Source organism: Meriones unguiculatus, chromosome 9, assembly GCF_030254825.1.
Source record: "Meriones unguiculatus strain TT.TT164.6M chromosome 9, Bangor_MerUng_6.1, whole genome shotgun sequence".
Classification (NCBI taxonomy): domain Eukaryota; kingdom Metazoa; phylum Chordata; class Mammalia; order Rodentia; family Muridae; genus Meriones; species Meriones unguiculatus.
In genome coordinates, this window is record NC_083357.1 from 64,043,427 (window position 1) to 64,066,682 (window position 23,256).

General features: G+C 45.0%; 2 protein-coding genes across 3 annotated transcripts; both read right to left on the reverse strand.

The window, feature by feature from the left end:
* Positions 1–308: 308 nt before the first annotated feature.
* Positions 309–22,912, reverse strand: Bnip3l (BCL2 interacting protein 3 like). Of its 2 annotated transcripts, none has more exons than XM_021654696.2 (6): positions 22,709–22,912; positions 14,413–14,596; positions 9,371–9,443; positions 4,616–4,719; positions 4,348–4,497; positions 309–2,944 (listed from the first exon to the last, which is right to left on the reverse strand). In XM_021654696.2, exons 1-6 carry the CDS (start codon positions 22,803–22,805, stop codon positions 2,896–2,898), a joined length of 657 nt encoding a protein of 218 aa, XP_021510371.1. In that variant the 5' UTR covers positions 22,806–22,912; the 3' UTR covers positions 309–2,895. The 2 variants fall into 2 exon arrangements, with proteins under 2 accessions (XP_021510371.1, XP_060247350.1); XM_060391367.1 differs by lacking the exon at positions 22,709–22,912 and adding an exon at positions 15,345–15,465.
* Positions 11,047–11,996, reverse strand: LOC110559331 (ATP synthase F(0) complex subunit C1, mitochondrial-like). The gene has a single exon (XM_060391368.1). It carries the CDS (start codon positions 11,619–11,621, stop codon positions 11,280–11,282), a length of 342 nt encoding a protein of 113 aa, XP_060247351.1. The 5' UTR covers positions 11,622–11,996; the 3' UTR covers positions 11,047–11,279.
* Positions 22,913–23,256: the final 344 nt, after the last annotated feature.

Sequence of the window (23,256 nt, forward strand, 5' to 3'; positions counted from 1 at the left end):
TCTCCCAGTGAGTTACATCTCCGGTTCTACATTCCCAAAGTTTAATGTCAGGCTAGGCAACCCTTGGATTTTGTAATCGGATTGATAGTCCCCCAATCCTATTACAAAAACAACCAAATGATCACATGCTATCATTTCACTCACTACCACCACTTGAAAGCAAAACCCCCAACAGCAAGGCTTAGGAAGCAGCACTTGGCATAGTTCAGTACTCTGGTCCTGGTGAGCTCTCCATGGGAAGGGTTGCATACAAACACAAGAAGGCTTTTCAGGCAACAAGGGTGATGTCAAAATGATATACCAACAAGCAAGTTTTGTGAGAGCTTTAATGGCACAAAATGTTTATAGCTACAAGTTACATGTGTTCTGTAAACTGTAAGGAATGACACAAGTGCTGACGAGATGGATGAAGGATACATATCACTCTGGCTCCATTAATGCCAGGAGTTCCAACAACTGGTTCACGTGAGATTCGTATCATGGGCCGAGTCTCCATTTTACTCTTTACTGCAATCGAGTAACTCAGTTGTGCTGCTCTCTGTGCCGCTTTCCTCTTGACTTACAAACATCTGAGCCAGTTTTCAACCAACTTAAAACGAAGCCTGCTTTTCATCCCAAATTGTAAACAGGAATAAAGCTTTTTAAACAGTATATCAAATTTGAGCTCTTGGTTGGATTCTGCTTTGTGATAGGACAGTCTATTTTCATTCAACAAGAATCTGCATAGGAGCATAAATATCCCGTACATCGGGCTGCAAATCAACACCACACAAGTTCACGGATGGACAGTTGTACTGTTCCGTGTTCCCTGATCTTACTGATATTTCCAAAAGTGGCAAAACTGAATTTAGTTTTAATGTTTAAACAAAATCATAATTATCCCTACAGTTCAATGGCACTGCTGATAAAACTGCTACTGATTTAGAAGGTGGTCTGCCTGCAAGATTGCTTAGAGTAGAGTAACTCTGCTCTGCTAGCACACGATCAGCATTGCAAAGTGTGCCGCAGTTTAGCCTCCGCAGCCTGGCCAATTTGATTCAGGCTTCCCAAAGTAACAACAAAACAATAGGCCATCAGATTTACTTTCCTTCTAAAGAAATCCAAATAAAAACACTTGCAATAAATAGGCGAGAAGGCAAATTAAGTGTCACCAGGTTTAAGAGCCAGAAAAGAAAAGGGCAGAAGATGCCCACAAATCATTTAGACATTAAATGCCAGAAAGAAAATAAGTCACAAAAAATTACTTTGGATATATTATCTTTCTTAAAGATAACAGCTATGTTTTTGAAAAATCACAGAAATGTCTTCCTATCTATTTACTTTCCACTTTCATATAACACACAATCTTATAACTCTTTATGTGAGAGAGAAGTTAGTTTCTGCACACTGGCAAACCCGGTTGCCGTATTTATTCAAGTCAACCTGGTGCACTGTGTAGGTTGCTAGCTTTAAAATTCACAATGGTTCTGTAACTATAGCAAATCTACATCATAAACAGTAATTATTTATATATAAAACAGAATCCTTCAGAGTCGTGCTATGTTCTGAAATCCAACAAAATCTACTTGAGATAATCTGCAATCCTGATGCTAACAATTTGGTCCTAATGCTTCACATTTTAGAAACAGACAAAAGAAAGTCTGCCATTCAAAGAATTTTCTGAAAAAAAAAAAGAAAGAAAAAAAAAAGAATTTTCTGAGTATTACAGAACATCAGGCATTTGACAGAACTGAGAAGACAACTACGTAAAAACATCATAGAGGCCCGGGAGAGCCAAGGGACATCTTGGGAAGACTGAAGCTGAAAACAGGAAGGGACCAAAGAGAATGAATGGCATCTTCCAGAACTTTTCAACTGTTCTCACAACCCAGGTCTGCTTTTCAAAATTACACAAGTGCTTGGGATAACTCTGAAGTTATTCTCCAGAATGTAAAGGCTTCAGAGTGCACTCAAGGCTTCCTAAAACAAGAAGCCTCTATTAACACCATGAATCAGACTCATTTCAAGTCTCTTCTAAGAAAAAAAAAAAAAAACAGAAAGAAAGAAACCAGAAAAACAAGTTAAAGAAAGTCACGAGAAATTCACATGCAGGTAACACAAGACAATACCAAATGCACAAAAATCTCAAAAGCAGTTTCATGTATGTCTAGGCCTGAGGCCTGAGTTCCTTAGAAATAAGATTCTCTATCATAGAAAAGACAGCATTGCAACATACTAATGTTAAAATCTGCCAGTATATCCTATTCTTCTACTCCCTATCTGTCACTCATACAGGCTGCCTCCTACAAATGAAGGCGGTACAGGAGGCTTAGGAAAGAGCGGCTCCAAAGCTGGTTTAAAGTAATTTTTATTGCCCAGGATATTTTTTCCCTTGTGTCTTGACTTTTTTTTTTTTTTGGTTTTGTTTTCTTTTTAATTACTATAAATTCAAGCTTAGGGAAGCTTGTTTTTGTCCTGGAAAACAAAACAAAGACTAAACAAAGCTTTTATAGTACTGTTTGCAAACCTGATCTCACTTAGAAAGAGAGGTCGCTGCATGGCTAGAATACAGCTTCTAGCATGAGTGACGCAGGTGTGACTGTGGTGGTACTAAGAAGAGATGCACTGTTGACAGGATTATAATCTGCTGGTGGCATTGCTGAGAAAAAGCCCTTGCAAATTTCTAAACGACAGTAAACTCTGTTAGGAATCTCTAAAGTATCTTACAGGCCAAAAAAGGGAACAAGGTTAGTAAATGCCTCAACAGAGTTTGAGCAAAATACTGGATTTGAGAGTTACTGGAATTGGGTATGTAAAAATAGGGTTGTAGGTGATCATGCTTACAATAGGTCTCAAATTCAAACTACAATACACCATTTCACAGGCCACGCGAGTTTCCAGGGCTTTTCGTTTCTCTCAGTAGGTGCTGGCAGAGGGTGTGCTCAGTCGTTTTCCAATATAGATGCTGAAAGGAAGCAGAGTGTATCATGTTCCATCTATTTCCACAATTATACCAGCCTGGCCCACAGGGTGATCTACTGACAGCTGGGAAACAGCTCTGAAAGCCTCAGTGCATGTTTTCCAGACTCCCTGAGCCACCGCTCATCTTCCTACTTGTTAGACAAGCATCCTCCAACTGAGCTACAGTCCACCGACTAGCTTAGCCCGAATGGTCTTATGGGATTCTGTTTGCTCTTTAAGTCAGGACTGGAAAGCACAAGGGCAGTGATGTTGAGACCAGATCAAGCTAGGAAAAAGAGCCCCCTTCAAATCCCAAAGCAGCACACCTTCCTCAGCTCCCAACTGTTTCTTTTTAGATAAATGTTCCATTGCTATTTCAGATCTAGAGAGAAGTCACAGAGCCAGTGTTTGTAAGATGACCTAACATAACTTTCCATACCAGGCAAGAACATGACCCTTCAAAAGCAAAAGCAAAGGCGGCCAAGGAAAACGAGCAGCAGAATCTTCAATGTAACAATAGCAGTTTTTAACCCCCCTTTAAAACATTCACCTGTAGCAAGAGTTAAACTTAAGTAAGGCAACAAAAACAGCTTAAGATTCATGAAAGCAAGAAATACTGCAAGACCCCCAAACCAGCTTTTGAAAGTAAATTAACTGAGTAGCTGGCAGGTGTTAAGTAAGAGTCCTCCCAAACTCCACACTGCTCCCACCCTACTTCCTCCACAGGCGCCTCCCACTCTGCTGCGTGTAACTACTGGCCCAGTCTCGCAGGGCAAATCCTCTACCCAGGAGAGACGGTGAGAGATGCACACCGGCCCATGATCTGGAGCAGACGCTTCCCTCTGCTAGGCGGAGCCACTCACAGCAAGACCAAAAAAGGTCCACTTTCCATGCATCAGACACAGAAAATGACCCACTGGGCATGCTCAGAGTACAGCAGGTGGGTCTTGAAAAATTAAGCCAATGCTTACAAACTTAAATCTTTCAGAAATGTGTTTTCTTAAATAATAAAATCAAGAGGGGAAAGATATTAATTGAAAAGACACACTGCAGATTAGTGAATTAAGGTAAATTCAAGGCTGAGTTTTGAATCAATGCCACAAAGTTAAAAGACAAGGACAGTACCCAAAGCAGCCTACCAGTGTGTCCGAGACTCATCCTCCACAGTGGTGTTTTACCATCTGGGGGGAAATCATTTTGCATTTACTCCTACATTTATATTTAATAATTTATAGATCATTCACAATTAGGCAAATTTTAAATGACTCAAAAAAAAAAAAAGAAAAATAATAATGGATGAGTCCAATTGGGAAGTATTATCCAGAGAAGGAGGCAGCACAGCTTTTTTCTTTTGGTTACCTTGGTGCCATTACCATTAAGTCACACAGGCTTCATCAAGGTACTTACCCGAGACCCAAAGCCAACACGTGGGAAAGGAAGAGAGATGGAATGAAGACCTTTAGGAACTCTGCAGAGAAAATGCCCCCTTTCTTCATGGCACCACTCTTCCTCATGCTCAGTGACACAGACCGTTTAGGGTGTCTGAAATGGAACTCTCTGGAGAAGAAGTTCAGAGGCTGGCGTCAGACCATAAGCACTGCAGATACCTGGGCCTGCACACCCCTGCATGCGAGCACACACAGCACACTTTGCCAGGACACATGCAGTAACTTACTTGGGTGGGATGTTTTCAGGTCTACTGGACCAGTCTGATACCCAGTCTGCACTTTTCTTCAAAGCCTCAACTTCTTTCTCTCCTTCTACAACTTCTTCTTCTGACTAAAAAGAATTCAAACAGTGAGAGGAGGAGCAAGAGAAAACAAGAAAAACAGAAAAGAAAGACCAATTCTTTTTACTACTAACTAAACAGTTGTACACTGGTAATTTATTTGTTTGTTTTGTTTTACAAGACAGGATTTCTGTGTGTAGCCTTGGCTGTCCTGGACTCAATTTGTAGACCAGGCTGGCCTCACAGCACTCTGCCTGCCTCTGCGTCCCTGAGTACTAGGATCAAACCACACCCAGGTTGGTAATTTTTATGTAAGAAAACCACCCGTTTTCTGACAGGGCTCAAAGCTGATCTAAGAGCATCTCAGAAGAGGGAGTGAGCTAGACAGAGGCTACACTGCAGGGCAGACTGTAGCCTTGGAAAAGCTCTCTGCAGCGCTGTGGAGCTGGTGCTGCCGAACCTGAGGAGGCACTCAGCTTCGTATTTCCTATACTGTACAGATTTGTAATTGCATTTAAATGTTTCAGAACTAGAAAAAAATAAAGAGAACACAGCAAAAGAAAGGTGGAAATAAAATAAATTGATGGGAAATCTGGCAGAGAAATGTGGTAAGTCATGATGCTGCTGACCACTGAGACAAGAGTCTACTAAAGCCGCTCACACTCAGCCATCTTTACTTGTCAGTTCCAAACACAAACGGCAGCACCCGGTTCTGCAGATGAGGACAGCACTTGCGTGACTTGCTGAGGGCCTTGCAGCGGTAGAGGCCACTGCTCTCTAACCCAGGCAAGTTGCCCCTAAGGGCCTCACTCAGAAGAGTAGGGTTTCTTACTCTCCAAAAGATTATTTTTTTAAAGAGGAATCACTATTTGACCATTTCTCAAGACTCTAAAACTATATTAGTCAAGTTTTGGGGGGAAAAATCTATTTTAAAGTCAGTCAGAAGTTAACATCTATTTTAATAAATAAATGAAAAATATTATTTTTATTGCTAGATAACCTAAGCTTTCAGACCAAAAAAAAAACCTTAACTTCCACAAGCTTTTTCTTGTTTTTGTTTCTTTTAGAAAGTGTTTTATTCTGTAGCCTAGACTGACCTGGAATTCACTTTGACCTCCCAAGTGCTGGGATTACAGACTTAAGATACCATGCCTCACAAACTCTCTTTTAACTCTTTTAACAGAAACCAAGGAGATGATAAATTCTTAAAAATGACACATTAGTTGTATTTACTCAGTTTTAAGGAATGTGAAGCTGTGAACCAGAGTCTCAAAACTACTGAAAACTCTGATTTTGACTGACAGGTCAAAAAAACCATGGATGAAGCCCCTGGGGAAGTATTACCCAGGGAGGAAGGCAGTGCACGTGACACCTCCCCACAGCTCCAGCCCCTGGTGACTCAGCTGTCTAGAAAGGAGCTTGAGCCCGGCTCCACACATAACACCCTTTACTACCAAATCCAGGCCAAAGCTCAGGGACTGTTTGCGTCCCTTTGTCAGCACGGTCCTTATCTAATTGTGCTGTAGTTAGCAAATTCCACTGAATAACACAATGCAGCATTTAGGACAGAGCTTTTCCTAGCAGGCACCGAGCTTACTCAGAATCATGAGCTAGCTCTGTGGAGTAACCCTGAAGTCATCCTCAGGCAGAAGCCAATCAGTAGTCACGCTGCAAGCGCTGAGCAGCATATGTACACCCCACTTCTGAGTCTGCCGCCTATTGTCAGTCATTCCTTTGTTTTTACGTTTCATTTATGTTTATTTGTGGGGGTGGTCCATGTGTCAGAGCACACGTGTAGAAGCCAGAGGCCAACCTGCAGAAGCTGATTTTCTCCTTCCACTATGAGGGTGCTGGGGCTCCAATAGGAGGTGAATTCAGGCGGTTAGGCCATCTCACTGGCCCTCTCCTTCTTTTGGTTTGGTTTCAGCAATGCTGGAGACTTAAGTCCAGAGCTTCCCACATGCTAGGCAAAGGCTTTTACTATACTCAGCCATATAGCAGTGCACTCTGCTCAGGTCCTGGTTTGGCCTCCCAGAATTCCTAACTGCTCACTAGCTTAGTTTGGGTTTGTTTGTTAGTACTATTTTATTTTTTCCAGAGTAAACAGTGACATTTGTATTCTGAGTTTTTTTAAGATGATGAGATTTCCTCCAGGGAAATGAAGCAAAGTTATCTTTGGATTCATATACTTGTTTTTATCTACAGGCATATTTCTAACCCTAAACTTTAATGTTCATGATGTCTCTGCATTTGCTTTATTATCTTAGATTTGCCAATCCGAGAGTTTTGAAGAGGGATGGTGAGACAGCCTTACCAGGCTGGCCTCAAACTCACTTTAGAGTCGAGGCTGCCCTTCAGATCTCATTATTCTCAGCCTCCCAAATCCAGAAACTACAACAGACCTTAACATCACGCTTAGTTCATTTTGAGGTTTTGAATTATCTTCCTGGGATTAAAGAATCTGGCAAAAGGGCACCTCATCTAACTACACAGGATCCATGCTTTGCTCTTCCCTCAACATGTGCTTCCACTCAAAGATCCTGACCACCTCAGACAGTTCTGGGAGGTGGGGGTTGGTCCTTACACCCATTTAATTTTTTATTCTCTGGCCCACCTCCTCTTGTTCTCCTAGGGTCTCTAAAAAGGAATATTAAACTGCATGCCTGTATCCATATACAGATGACACGAGATAAACCATTGCCTCACAAGACAGAAAAAGAGGCTATTTCCAAAGCCCATGCTGGACCCACCCTAAAAAAAAAACAGTGTCTCGTGAGACTGTATGCTTCTTGCTACAAAAGGGAGCCTCCTGAGTGCCATCACCCTATCAGTAAAAAGAACACTCTGCCCTTGGCTGTGCCTACTCAGGAATCCCCACACTGGGGTTCTGCAGACCTGTCAGTTTACTTGCATGTCCAGCTAGCTCTCCTGGGACTTACTCCCTTCAGAGGTTAGTTTCAGTGAAGGGACTGAATCATAGGCTAAGACTTGCTTTCAGTCCTGACTCCAACACTGACTTGCGTTGCCATCTTAGGTGATAACTGTATGAGGACAAAAGTGTCTTTCTCCCCATCTACCCAGTAGAATAACATTATCCTCCCACTGGACTGAGAGCACTGCAGTGCTGAAGTGTGACGTTTGTGGGGTTTTGTTTTGTTTACATAACTTAGCAGCTAGCACATACTGGTAAGCACTGTTGTCTTCCTCACTTCCCTGGACAAAGGTGGAACATGACACCTCACCTACTCCTCATAGGCACATAAAGAAAAGGGACAGCCTTAGTCAACTGCTCTTAACTAACATCAAACTTTCTTATTTGTGAAATAGCATTTTCCTAATCCCCAGTTTAATTTTTCAATTGCTTCTTCAATTTTAAAAAGGGACTATAAAGCATCTACTAATATACTTCCCTTATTTGAAAATTCTTATGTAACAGACCCCAACATTGTCTTTATAGGCTTTATACTACCTTTGCCAAAACCGATGCTGTTCCTGTTGGCCTGTCCATTAGCATGGCTTTTCCCTTGCTAAAGGCTAATCTCACTGACAACCTGTCAGAATCTCACAAATTTGCTCTCTTGAATTTCACAGATTTCTTTTCATTTTTATGATGGCTGCATTCAGCCCTAAAACTGCAATTAAATTCTCAGTGACCACATGTGCCTGGCCACACAGCCATCTTCCCACGAGGTAGGACTGGCTAGGATGTGCCCGTGGAAGGAGAAGGACTGGGATCTAAAGACAAAATACACTGGGGAAGACTTGGCTTGAGCTGGTGTCCTTTCTTTGGGCTCTGCACAACCTGACATGACTCCTCATCAGCCGAGACTGCAGGACTGCTACTGATTTGAATCCAGAATAAGTTTATGGAACTTCCCAACTGAGCAGTACTCTGGAAGGCACTCTTAGGAAAAATGACTGAACAAAAGAGCAAACAGACTGAAGAACACCTACAGCAGAACATCAGCTCTCTCCTCTCTTCTGTCCTGGGGATGCCTTTTGCCATGACCTTCTTGTGCTTTTTCCACACCAGTTACAGCATCCTGCACATGGCCAAACTCACACACACCAGCCAGAGATGTAAACATTTCAGTCAATTAGCACCAAGTTTTTTTTATACAATAACGTACATCACAGAGTAAATCGGTGTTCCAAGTTTCAGCATGTGAGCAGCTGAAGTGAGCTCAAGTAAGCCAGTGTTAAGCGCATGGATTTTTCCAACATCAGAAAATAGCAAAATGTGGAGCAGTGAGGTGTGGAGAAGCTGTGTAGTCTTCTTACAGAAGACTAAAGTGATAGTACCAGTACCAGACACACAGCCCAGCCAAGGGCCCACACAGTGGAAGAACACCACAGGCAAGGTGTCTGCAGGCCTCACTCAGATAGCCACCAGTAACTTTCAAACACCTGTCTTCCATTCCCTGTCCCTATGCTTGCTGGTAACAAAGCAACACAACAAAGGCCAGCCTTCTGCAACTGTGAGCAGGCCCAACTGACAGTGACAGGTCCATGAGCTCACAGAGTTTTCCTCTGTGCTCTGTGCTGTGGATACCAATCTTGCGAGAGAAACACTCCAGTGGAAAACTGCTCACTCCTGAGGCTTCAGAATGCAATCAGGCTTGGGGCCCAGCTCCGTATTTCAGCCAACGAACATGACACACTCTTATGCATTTTCTAAATCAAAGTAAAACACACATGTACCTGAGAGCTGTGGTCCCTGCTGGTATGCATCTCAACATCAAACATGATCTGCCCATCTTCTTGTGGTGAAGGGCTAGGAGAGAGAAAATTCAGTCATTAGTTTTTGTTTGTTTTTTATACTTTTAGTTATTTTTCTGAACATGCATGTCTCTGTGTGAGGCTTCACTTATTTTCTGTTGTACATGTGAAGGTCACAGACAACAGTCACTAGACTTGGCGGCAACTGCCTTTACCAGCTGAGCCATCTAGCTCTAGTCTTACTCAGTAGTTTTAATTCTTGTCACAGCTTAAGACTTTGTTAGAAAACTGAAAACTGGAAGTTACTGATAGATTTGAAACAGGAACAAATCTGAAAGGCTATCTAAAACCAAGTAAGAAAAGTGTACATGAGAGGGCGTAGCGAATGCAATGGAGTAATCTTGCAGAATGCTGACTTTGCAGTAATAATGAATGCCTTCACAGTAACAAAGCCACAGAGAAAAATATGGCCTGATGATGTGGGAGCATCACACTTTCTTCACTGCTGTCCAATGAAGGTGAAGTGATCTTCAAAACCCAAACAGCATGAGTTCTTCTGTAACAAGCCCCCAGACCTTAGCACAACTGATGCCATGCTGGAGGCATTATTCGGACCTCAAAACCTGGCACATAGGCCCCAACTCCTGTCAAAACAGGAACACAAACTTAATCCATCAAAAACCTAATCCATAATTCCAGGATCCAAGAAAAGTCCCTAGATGTACTAACTTTACTTTTTTTGGCTTCCACAGTTTCACTGCTTGCTAACTGAAGTGTAACAACCACGGTGTGGGTTCTGTGCATAAAAGACAAAGACTGGTGATACTTGGGCTGCATGATTGAGACTAGCTTTCTGTGCAGCTGCCGGCCAGCAAGACAAACTTTCCACTTGGCGTTAAGAGTGTCCATGTGTGTTGTCTGATGGAGTTACCTCACAACACTTTCTCTCAACACTGTTGTGCACACAGAACTCCTCAGCATTTGTCAGTTTCTTTATAGGCTTCTGTGAGGCAGCAACTGCTTTCATTGTCCTGTCAGGACTTGTCCTTTTCACCGCCACCCTCTTGTGAGACTATATACTACAGCCTTCAAAGGCTGCACAATTCAGGTGTTGGCCAGTTTTATGTCAATCTGACACAGCTAGAGTTATTTTGGGAGAGGGAAATCTCAATTGAGAAAATGCCCCAAGACTGGCTTGTGGACAAGCCTATGGTGAATTTTCTTGATTGATGATTGACATGGGAGAGCTCACTGTGAGCAACTTCCCTGGGCTGCTGGTCCTGGGTACACCAGAACACCTTGAGTTCCTGCCATCACTTTCCTGGATTGTGAACTATAAGCTGAAAGATGAAACAAACCCTTTCCTCAAGCTGTTCTTAGTCATGGTGCTCACCATACAGTGCAGAAACCTTAAGACAGAGTGATGCCACCACAGACTGAATGCACAAGTAGATGAGAATATGATGTCCCCTATTGAAGAGGTCTGCAAAATTGCAAACAACTGCTATTCATAGTATTTTTGAAAATGAGCTGGGCACGGTGATACAGACCTTTAATCCCAGCACTGGAGAGGCAGAGGCAGGTGGATCTCCGTGGATTTGAGGCCAGCCTGGTATACTTAGAAGTTCCAGGACAGCCAACTGTACATTGAGACACCCCATCTCAAACAAACAAACCCAAATCAAAATTTGGTTAGAGGAAACAACTGGGTTTTTTTGGTTTTTTTGTTTGTTTGTTTGTCTGTTTGTTTTTGAGGGGCGTTAGAGAAATGTTGCTGTTTAATACTAAAGCTTAAGACTCCAGCACCGGACTAGCATGGAGTCAAAGCAGCAGGGACAGCTGGGTGACCCCATGGAGCCTCACATGGTGAAGAGGATAAGGAAGGCAACCATCAAACAGAACCCCACAGCCTCAGGGCAAAGCCCAAAATGGCATAGGAGAAGAACTGCTGCTTGAGAAACGGGTTCCTGGCATAGCCAATAATCAAGCTGCCAGCCCCTGATCCAGCCACATCAACTGTGGCAGCCCCAGCACCAATAAATTTGGCTGCAATGTCAATGTCCCGGGAAATGACACTGCTCTGGAACTCCTGGGGAAGGGTGCTGCCGCAGGAAGGCCGTTTAGATGGGGCCTCTGGTCTACTCAGGAGGGAGGCAGACACAGGTCTGAATAGACCCCTGGTACAGGAGTGGATTGGAACTGGAGAAATGCGCAGTGCCTTGATGTTCTGCATTTTTCAATCTCCCAGCTTTAGGCCTTGGTTTCGAAACAGTTCTCTTTTAATGAGAAGGAATTATATACGGATCAGTGAGATGGCTCAGTGGGTAAAGTTGTTTGTCTGGCAATCTGCGCTTGATTCCTAGAACCTACAGAAAGGCAAAAAGTTGCCTCTAACCTATACACAACACACTGTGATGCGCATGTGCACAAATGTGACACAAACATACAATAAATTAAAACACTTTTTTCAAAAGTATTCTTAAATGGAAACAACAAGGTGAACATCAAACATGCAGCACTTAAACTTATAAAACCTTTTTCTTGAACAATCTTGTCATGCTTCCGAAGTTGTAGCATAGAATACACACAGGACAAGGAATTCCTGTCTTCAGTTTATCATCTTTGTGTTGGTAACACTATGGTATCAAGGGCTAGCCTCATACAGCAATGACCAGATTCAACAATCAAAGTGACAGGTCCCTATAAGCCCAAAGAAGTGCTGTTTTCCCTTTGTACTCTGTACTGTTGACACCAATCTTGCTAAAGAAATACTCCCTTCACACCTGAGGATTCAGAATGCCATCAGGTTTGGAGCCCAGCTCCTCTCAAACCACAGTGATGTGCTTGTCCTGCAGGGACAGCCAAAGGAGGAGCTCTGAGGATGGGTCCACGCTAGGCTTTTAGAAACTGCCTGGGACGGCAAGACAGAAGACAAAGCAAGGCATGCTGGGACATCTTCTAACTACCACTGCAGTGGCTGTCCTAGGACTCAAGAGATCCACCTGCCTCTGTCTCTGGAGTTATGGGATTAAAATGTGCACCACCACACTTGGCATGGAATAACTTTTAAACAAAACATCTGTAAAACTGGGTAGGCCCAATGGTGGAGGCCTAGAATCCCAGCTATTTTCGACTCTAGGGTAGGGAATTTTCAAATTCAATGCCTGCCCAGGCTACAGAGCAAGTTTAAAGCCAGCCTATGCAACTCGGCAGGGGAGCTCCCAAACCAAAGAGTCACAAAAGACCTAGGGATGCAGAGCAGCAGAGCAGCCCATGTCCAGCATGCTAGAGCCACTGGGTTCCGTTCTTAGTACCAAGAAGAGAAAAAAGGGGGGGGGGGGAGGGAAAATGTATGTCAGTTGAGGCTAATGTCCAATAATCCTAAGAACTCTTCCACCTACATTGTAGGTCCTGTAAGAAACACTTCTAATAACTTCAATTACACAAAAGTCAAATGGCACAAATCTTGAAGGCACCTTTTCTGTTACAGTGTGTGCTACATGTGTCAGGCATACATATGTATGTGCAGCTGTGTATAGGTGCATGTATTTGTGGAAGCTGAAAGTGACTCTCACTATTTTCCTCTATTGTTCTCCATCTTATTTTGTAAGGTAGCATCTCTAACTGGACCTGGAACCCACTGTCTTAGCAGGACTACCTGGCCAGGGAGCCTCTTTGCCATTCCCCTTCACACTCAGGAACCTGAACTAAGCTGCCGCTGGGAAGATAATTCACAGTCCATCACACACATCACTGCCATCATACGCTAAACAGGATGCCTAACAGCAAGTGGCTTCTCTGCAGCCTGTGAATAGGTTCACGGACACATGGTATCAATAATCAGACTCATGCATACACATGTACAAAAACCGGCTACAGAGGGCGGGAAGCTCCAGAAACCAAAACAGAAAGCTCTAGAAATCCTTCAGCAAGTCCCTGGATATAAAACTTTATTCTGGCTGGGCGTAACAGCACGTACATTTAATCCCAGTGCTGGGGAGGCAGAGATAGGCAGATCTCTGTGAGTTCAAGGCCAGCCGGGTCTACACAGTGAGTTCTAGGAGAGCCAGGGCTATGTAGAAAACCTGTCTCAAAACAAACAAACAAAACCTCTAAAGAGCAAATCAGTGCTGCAGCTTCCAAAACTGATGGCAACTGCTCAAAATGAAACATGTGCTCACTTCTGCTTGTGACAGGAGATATGGCAACAAAGCAGAGATGACACAGAGGTAGGGTGCTCACTGTGCCAAACAGCCAACCAACCTGTCCTCCAGAACTAGGTCATAAGGCACATAGGGAGGTCAGGTGTGATTTAACTCCTTTTTCTTCTTCTCAAATATTAACCACATACCACAGACGAAATACAAAACTGCTATGATAAATATCCATACCTCCTCCTCCAGACATAACCTACCCTGCTGCTTCCATTTTTAAACATGCTCAGTCTCCTTCCTGCACTTAGTTTGAGTGTGCAGATACATGTGTGGGTGTGCATGTGGGTGTGCTACAGGCCAATTTAAGGAAGTCAGTTCTCTCCCTCCACCATGTGGGATCCAGGATGAAACACAGGTGACCAAGCTTGACAGCAAGTGCCTTTATCAACGTAACCATCTTGCTAGCCTGCTATTCAATTTGAAACTGATAAACATCAAAAATAATTCAATCTGAGAAAATAAATGACAATGGAGGTGGGCAACAGGGAACATTCGGGTAGCTACCCATTAGCTATTCGGTTTTTAATTTAATTTAATTTTCTTGAGACAAGGTCTCACCATACAGCCCTGACTAGCCTGGAACTCAAGATACAGATCAGGCTACCTCTAACTCACAGACTGCCTCTGCCTCACAAGTGTGGAGATTAAAGATGTCACCACCATGCCTGGCCTGGCTGTCCAGTATAAACATGTATGCTACAATAAATCCAGAGGCCTATTCTGTTAATCTTTAAGCAGATGAGCTTTTCCCTCATGAGATTAGTTTCACATCACTCAACTCCTAACTTAACTCACAGGGCCTTCACTTACCTGTCACAGTGAGAACTGCCTCTTGAGCTGCTCTGTCCTGACTCATGCTGTGCATCCAGAAGGATCTTCTCCATGTCTCCATTGTGGATGGAAGATGAGGACGGGACGTGCTCCAAGCCCCCATTCTTGCCATTACCATTATCATTGCCATTGCTGCTGTTCATGGGTAGCTCCACCCAGGAACCTGTTGGACAGGCCAGATAATAGGTCATAACCACAGCAGGGCTGAAATCCCTCCTGCGCACACAGATGTCCATATGCTAAGTTCAGATAAGAATTCTGACTTGCCTCAAACTGAACCCAAAATATTCTGAAGAAATAAACATGGAGAAGGTTAGAATCCATGTTGTTCTAACTCCCAAAGGAAGTCACACAGCATAGCCACTCGGAAGACAGAAATCCGAAACTACAGAAGATGTACTTTCCAGCCACTTTTCTTTCTTGTTAAGGTTTAATTATGTCCAATCAAAGCTTTGGTGAAAATTCAGGCTGTTCTTCAAAGCTTGTACACCTCTTCCTTTAGTAGACAGGTGTTACCCTCAACATTCCAGTTACACTTACATACACACACACACACACACACACACACACACACACACTTGCCGTGTATGCCACCAGATTCCTTGGCTCTTTACTTTGGTGCATGTGCCAACAAACTACTCAGCAACATCATACACTTCATCTTAACAGCCTGACAACCATGTACTACCTAACACAGACTGACAAGCTCCTAGAGTAGAAACCCGAATGTACTCACCAAGCTCTCAGCTGTTCCCAAACCCAGAGCATGCAGTAATGCAGCTGGTCCTTAATAAAGCCACAGGAAATAAAACACTGAGGGGTGGGGGAGCGCTGGCTCCCTTCCATGGATGTTTGCCTCCCTCTGCTGTGTGCCATGCTCTGTCAAGTCTTCTCTCCCACACTGAACTTACCTTGTCAAGTCGTTCCTTCCCTTTTCTCTCCCAGGAGCTCTACTTTCTAGTGCTTTCATTAAGTCCTGAGGGTGTGGAGGAGGGAGAATCCACTATAGATAGGCTTCAAGCAGAAAAGTTTGGGGCAAATAGTTGAAGAGGGTGGGACCACAAGAAAAGGGGATGGGCCTTTTAATCTGCACGGTCTTGAAAATTTTTATTGGTCCAATAAGGTGAATGATTAAGGTTCTTAAAATGTAACAGGAATTGGTGACAGGAGCCAATTAATCAACTTCACACGCAAGACATACCCTATATACAATACTCTGCTTTAGGAAATGTGACCAACAGCCAGGTACAATACTCACACCTGCGCTCAGGAGTCTAAGGAGTAAGTTCAAAGCTAGCCTGGGCTACAGATTAAAGTCCTACCCCAAAGAAAATGGAAAAACAAACAAAATCTCCCCAAACCAAAACCCCACAACCTCCAAAATGTAGCCCAAAATGTCAGCAGGGCTGAATCTCTAAATCCTTAGCAGATCAGTCAGAATCAAAGGCCTCCTCAAACCCTAAAATTCACCCAAAAGAGACAATGACACCAGATCCAGTAGGAGGGTGAGCTCACCTGAGGGACAAACTCATTTGGTGGAAGGGGACTCCAACACTTAACCCCTCCTGTTCCCAGTCTCACAGTTGAACAGAGCTGGTGACACACGGTTCCTACTTTCCAGAGCTGCCAGAACCAACCACAGTGACATAAACTGCCAGCAAACAGCAGATGCTCACTTACACGCTAAGGAGTTTTTATCTGTTGCTAAACAGTTAGGCTGTCCTCTCCATCAAAGGCAGCTCCCCTCTCTAACCCCCGCCAACCGCTGCCAGCAGTCTTGAAATCACCAATTAATTCCAAACAACAGAGACACACAATAGCACATGGCCTCATTCTACACCTACGTGAAGATGGGCATGGATGAGCACATAAAACCAGTATCGATAAGAGAGATCTAGCACAGGAGAGTTTAATTAAATATTCAGAGTGCCCGTGGAGTAGATACAAATGTGCCAGAGCACATCTAAATTTAGAACTCTGTAAAATTTCTAGGAGGGACAGAGAGAATAAACAATCTTTTCCCCTACTCCCACTGCTTTTAGGATTTTTAAATGTCTGTTAAAAACAATGGGATTGGTTCTTGCAGACAGCCCCATGTGCAAAATAAACAAACCCAGCAACGCCCAGGCTGCTCTGGAAGGAGCAGTGAGGTCCCAGGGCCCTAGACAGATCCCCAGACAATCAACACGTGCTTGGAGAACCTGATCAAAGTTGCCCAGAGTGCCTGGGTTTCCACTCCTCACTTGTCTAAAGGACTGCCAAGCCATCATGCAAACTATTTTCTGCATTAAACATATACAGCCACTACCCTAACATTAGGAACTTGAGAAGACAGCTTAAAGGTGAGCCCTGTCTTGGCCAACAGCCTGGAGCACACTGCCCCATTCCCACTATAAGGCAGAAAGTCTTGTTGGCATACAGCAGCACCACAATTAGCAGTGCAAACTGAAGCCACACCCTGTGCTAATGCTGACAGCTTCGACCTGGACAGGTTCCTTAGCCTCTGTGCCTCAGTTTTCTTATCTGTAAATAGGGACAACAGCTATATCCATTTCAGTTACTAGGATGGCATGAATAAAGCACATAGAAAATCAGCGAAGAGAAGTGCCACATACAGGCCAGTCACGATGGTAAGTATTTCTGTATGTCTTCAAAATCACTAGATTACAGAAGTATGCTCCTTGAACTCAGAAATGTCAGTACTTAAAAAAAATCAGGGCTGGAAAGATGGCTCAGCAGTTAACAGCACTGGCTGCTCTTGCGTAAGACCTGGGTTCACTTCCCAGCACCTACAAGGAGGCTCACAGCCATCTGTAACTCTAGTTCCAGAGGATCCCATGTTCCCTTTCTGGACTCCTTGAGTACCAGCACACACACTGTGCACATACATGCAATGCAATCAAGCCACTTACACATAATTTTTTTTTTCAATCTTAAAGACAAAACCCAACCTAGTTAATTCTTCTCTCCTCCTATTTCTAGTGCCTAGTTTTGTTGCTGGTTTTTGTAGTTCTTGGGGGGGGACTGAACAAAGGTACAACCAGCCTATTAAACAAGTGCTCTACCTCTGTCTATAACCCAAGCTTTGATTTTGATTTTCTGGAAATTGTCCCATGTACCCATGCATATCTCAAAGTCCAACATCTTGAGTGCTGGGATTAAAGAAACATACACCACACCTGGCTCCCATTCCTACTTCCAGAGGAAATTACTTAAATGGTTTCACATGGAAATTTCCCCAAGTGTTTTTTTTTCCTTATGAAATGTTTTCTTGGGGCTGGAGAGACAGCTCAACAGTTAAGAGCACTGCTACTCTTCCAAAAGACCTGGGTTCAATTCCCAGCACCCACATGCCAGCTCAGCGCTACTAATTGTAGTTCCAGGAAACCTCACACAGACATACATGCAAACACAACTCCAATGTACATAAAAATTAAAAAGAAAAAAAGTATTTATTTATTTTTGGTTTTTCAAGACGGGGTTTCTCTGTGTACCTCTGGCCATCCTGGAACCCACTTTGTAGATCAGGCTGGCTTCAAACGAAAAAATATTTTTTAAATAAACAAATGGCATTGTACTAGCCTCTAAACCAGTGGTTCTCAACCTGTGGGTCAAGACCCCTTTAGACGCCACACATTAGATGTATAGCAGTAGTAAAATTAGAGTTATGAAGTAGCAACAAAATAATTTTATAGTTGGGGGTCACCAAAATGAGGAACTGCATTAAAGGGTTCAAGTGCTAGGAAGGCGGAGAAGCACCGCACTAAGACTCTGAAAGGCCTTTCGGTGTTTGTATGTGCATTCTTTTCAACACCCTGAATCTCATTTTTAAAAGTTCTTTTCCAAGCTCATGTGCCTGAGTGTCTGGCCTACATGATGTCTGCGCACCACATGCATGCCTGGTGCCTGTGAAGGCCAGAAGAGGGTGTCAGATCCCCTTTAACTGGAGTTAACAGTTACTGCCACTATGTGTGTGCTAGGAATCAAACCTGAGTCCTCTGTAAGAGCAGTCAGTGCTCTTAACCGTTGAGTTCTTTCTCTCCAGCTACCTGAAATCTCACTCTTTACACAGACACACCATACTCTAACCATTACAATGGTAGCAATTACCCAGAAGACTATATTCCCAATATCTTATTACACAGAGGGCTGCAGTGAACACTATGAAAGTCATTTGACAATATGTAACAAAGGCTTTAAAAGGCTAGATTATCTTTAGCTCAGCAACTGTCTTTTGGAGACAGTCTACGAATGCGTTCATGTGCATCCGTGTAACTACATGTGTACATGGAGACCAGAGATCACCCTCAGGGGTTCAAGAGCCATCCTCCTTCTTTTCTGAGACAAGATCTCTCACTGACCTGGAAGTTGATAATTAGGTGAGGGTGGCTGGCCAGGGAGCCCCAGGGATCTATCCATCTGCCTCTCCGATGCCAGGAGGACCATTGTGCCTGGCTTCACGTAGGTTCTAGGGAACTCAAATCCTCATACTTGCAATCACTTCAATGATGGAGCCATCTCCCCGACCCCAGCAATATTCTCTATGGAAGCATTCAGTGCCACAGGGAAACCTATTAGACAGGTATGGTAGCTCACACCTGTAATCTTGGTCCATGGGAGTCTGAGGCAAGAGGGTTACAACAAGCTCAAGGTCATCCTGCGCTGCTCAATGAGATCCTGTCTTGAAACAAAACTAAGTAACCTGGTATTGGTAGCAGAAATAGAAAGTCTAAAACATTAGCTTTATCTTCTGAAAAACAGGTGTGTGGGGTGGAGCTCACTGCTTTTGTCACTGTCTTTCAGCACAAGCCTCACAAGGCTGCACAGGACCTCACTCATTCGGCCTGGGTTACCTTAGACCACCATCTAGCCTCAGCCTCCCCAGTGCTAAGGATTGTGTCTTAAACAGACACATGACGCACGGCTTCTCTCCACACCTAACTCCCTCATTTATCATCTCGGGTTTCCTTAGTGTGCTGCTACCTCTGCCAACCCTCACAAAGTCCCCTCTTACTTGGAAAGGAAACAAGGCAAAAATTTCATGTCATCCAAGAAATACTTGGAGGAAGCCACCTCCCAGTCAGCTCTCTTCCTAACAAGAAAGCTTTAAAGAAAGAGCTGAAACTGTTATTGTTAGAGGGCTGTTTACATGTTGAAGGCTGATCCTTTGTGCTAGTTTGTACAAAGACACGGTGACTTATGTTCTAGTTGATGTCTTCTGGGATGGCTAGGGAAAAGCATAGCAGGTTTTGGCCAGTAACTGATCACCACACTCAATTCTTGCAGTTTGCAGCCCCTAAGCTTCTCACCAACAATTAAATCCTTTTACACATCAAAGGAAACTTTATTTCTCATTTTCCCAACTTTTCGGGGCCTCACACGTCACTGGCACAGTTAGGGGTCCTAAGAGCCTTTCTGTCTGCTTGTTTCAGGTGCTGGATTCTGGGATCCCAGATAATCAATCCTGCCAACAGTCCTGGCACTCTTCTACACAGTGGGCACTACACACTAAAGACTGACAAGGCAGTAGCATCCCCTGTGTCACATGTGCCTGAACCACTTAGCAGTGCAGACCGCAAGAGCACCATCCGTAAAGTTTTCAAAAGAAAAAACTATTAACTGCAGTTACACCAGGGTTATGCTACTACTCTGATCTTCCTTATGCCACTCCTGCATCTTCTAAATCTCACTCATCTCTTCAGGAACTGAACAGTTTCTTAATTTTAAGAATGGTAACCAGAAACATCCTTTTAATGTTGGGAGAAGGCTGGGTATTTGCCCTCCCATCTGTAATGAAACTGAACAGTCCCTCTACAACAGAATTGGAGAAAGGTTTCACTGTTTCAAATACATCCATAATTTGGGTTGGAGAGATGGGTCAGCTGTTAAGAGCACACACTGCCCTTAAAGGAGACCAGAATTCAATTCCCAGCACCCATATCTGCTTGTACTTCAGGTCCCAAGGATCTTTGGGTACCTATATGGGTACCTGCCCTTAAGTGGACATACCCTGACACAGGTACAAATAGATACAGTTAAAAATAATTTCAATAATCTATTATGGGGCTGGAGAAATGGCTCAACAATTAAGATCAGGTCTTCCAGAGGCCCTGGGTTTGATTCCCATTATGTCATAGAGGCTTACAACTATCTGTAACTTTGGTTCCAGGGGATCTGATGCCTTCCTCTTTTGGCCCCATGGGCACCAGGCATGCAAGCATACGAATACACATAAAATGAAAAAGAAATTAAAGTAACAACAACAAAGCCCTCTGCCGTGAGCCTTGAACTAAAGATAAAAATGCCAAACTAGAGATAATCTGAATGTGTTTCAGCTCCTGCTTTCCACAGCTGTGGAACAGCAGAGAGCTTGGACTTATCAGCAATTCAGATAGTATTAGATGCCTGAGTAAGTTGTTTTGTTCATTGGAAAAAAAAAAAAGTCACTTGGAGGAATCAATAAGGCTTGTTTTGTTCAAACCAGGGTTGTGAAATGAGCTCTAAAAAACAAACAAAGTAAGAGACAAGGACAGTAATTAAACCTGGCATCACCTAAGAGCTTTTCAGTAACTTTTAAAAGTGCAGCTTAGCCCAAGCACAATACTTTCTACTAGCAGATTGCCCAAAGTAGTATTTGGTATCACACACGGGCTGAGGGCTCACCGACTTCCCTTAAGGAGCCACCAAAACACGAAGTGAAAGCTGACTGGCCCCCGACAAACACCTGCCAGGATATGTCGGGCTTTGGGATCACCCTCAACCCTGTTCGGTTCTGTGGTTCACGAGACTCCAGGGAAAATGGAAATCCCTTTGTAGTTCACAAACCCACACTGGCCAGATATCTTAGCAGCAGGTAGGCACTGAGCACAGCTAACTTAGCGGGGACCATGCAGAAGACACACACATAAATAAGCATGCCCACGCCAAGAGAAGGCTCCTGAGAGCGTGAGGACTCAAGACAGAACCACGGCTTCCGGGAGTAACACGGAGCAGGCGTCTCTGTAGTCTTCTCATTTCTAAAAATGTATGCTAAAGATGGGTAAAAAAAATTTAAATTCCGTATTATGTGATATGAGCCCATTTTAGGACATCCCGACTAAATCTTTAAAAGCAGGCATATAGAGAAGTTATCAATTATACTGCTTAATAAAATATGGGGCAGGGCGTCTTAAAATACCCGAATTCTTAGTTATTTATTAGCTTTTGTTGTTTTCTGATACAAAGTCTTACTCTCGGGGCCCAGGCTGGCCTTCCCTTTGTCAGTGCTGGAATGACAGGTATGTGCTAAAGTACCCAAATGCTCTTGCCACCCCATAGGTTTGGCAACCGCTCTTCATCAAACTGTTCTGGCCACACTGGAAGGAAGCCGTATTGTGAAAGACACTGTCTGACCTTTAAACATCCAAATGGTTTTTAAAGAACTTCAACTCGCCATATGCTGACTAACCCCACTAAGACACAAACACACACAAAAGTTGGGCAAGAAGGTCGGGCGATCTCACAACAGGCGACACTCTGGGGACAAGATGTCTCCGTGGCTGCAACTCGATGTGGACCATCGACTTTCAACTCCCAACACCTCCTGCCCTGTGTCTGTTCATTGTATTTCCTGATGTCCCCCCCGCAGACTCAGCGAGGGGTGTGACCCGAGGGGAAGCGCCGGGCACTCAATCCACTAAACCTGTGTGAAAACCACCTTTACGGTGGCTGACGCCTGTCATCCCAGAACTTGGGAGGCGTAAGGCAGGAGGGATCAGGTCCTCCTCAGCTGCACAGTGAGTTCGAGGCCAGCCTGGGCTACAGGAGACTGTCTCAAAAAAAAAAAAAAAAAAAAAGGTAAACGTGAGGGGCGGAGCGAGCACCCCTGCACGAAACTCGGCGGAGCCCCGGCCCGGCGTGCGGTAGCAGGCGAGCCAAGCACGCACACCTGCGCGGCCGCACGTCCACGCGCCACGCCCGGCGGGCCGCGTCCATCCCGGGGCGTCCACGCCGCACGTCCCCGGCCCCGCTCCGCCCGCCAGCCCCAAGCTGCGCGCGCCGCCCCTTCTCGGAGGAGCCCGCCGCGACCCTAAAACCTCGGCGCCCCGAGCGCAGGCCGCGAGCCGGGGCCGAGCGCCTGCTCCTGACGGGAGCGCGCCGCCGTCAGTCACGCGCGCATCCTCGGCCCCGGCCAATGGGCTGCCGTCTGCTCCCGCCCCCCGCGCACGGCCGCGGCCGCCGCCGAGCGGCTCCTCCTCCCCCATCCCTCCGCCGAGCCCCGCGGCCCCGCGCTCACTGTTGAGGCCGGCAGGCGGCGGCAGGGTTTGCTCCCCTTCCTCGCAGTTGTTGTTGTTGTTATGCAGGAGCGGCGGCGGCTCGACTAGGTGAGACATGGTCAGGAGACTCGGTGAGCGGCGCGGCCGCAGCTCGACGGTATCCGGCTCTCGGGCAGCAACACAACAAGTCGAGGTCCCCCCCGCCCCCTTTTCTGAGCCTGCGCAGTCCCTCCCAGCGTGACGTCAGGGCCCTCCAGGGCCACGTGATGACAACACAGGCGGCGGTGTGGCGGGGCCTGAGCCGGGCGGGGGCGTGGCCGGACCGGGCGGGGGCGGGGCCTGAGCTGGGAGGGGCGTGGCTGGGGCGGGGCCTTCGCCTGCTAGCACGGACGTGCGGGTGCGGGAGTTGCGCTGACAAGGGCGCCAGAAACGAATTCCTGCGAGTCAGTCACACTAGCCGGAAGGGCTGAGCTAGGGAAGTTGGCATCGGGTCCGGAACAGGGAGGAGAGTGCAGCCCGGAAGCTCGGGGCGTGAACCGAGCCTCTCCCACGCCTGCAGTGTCCACGT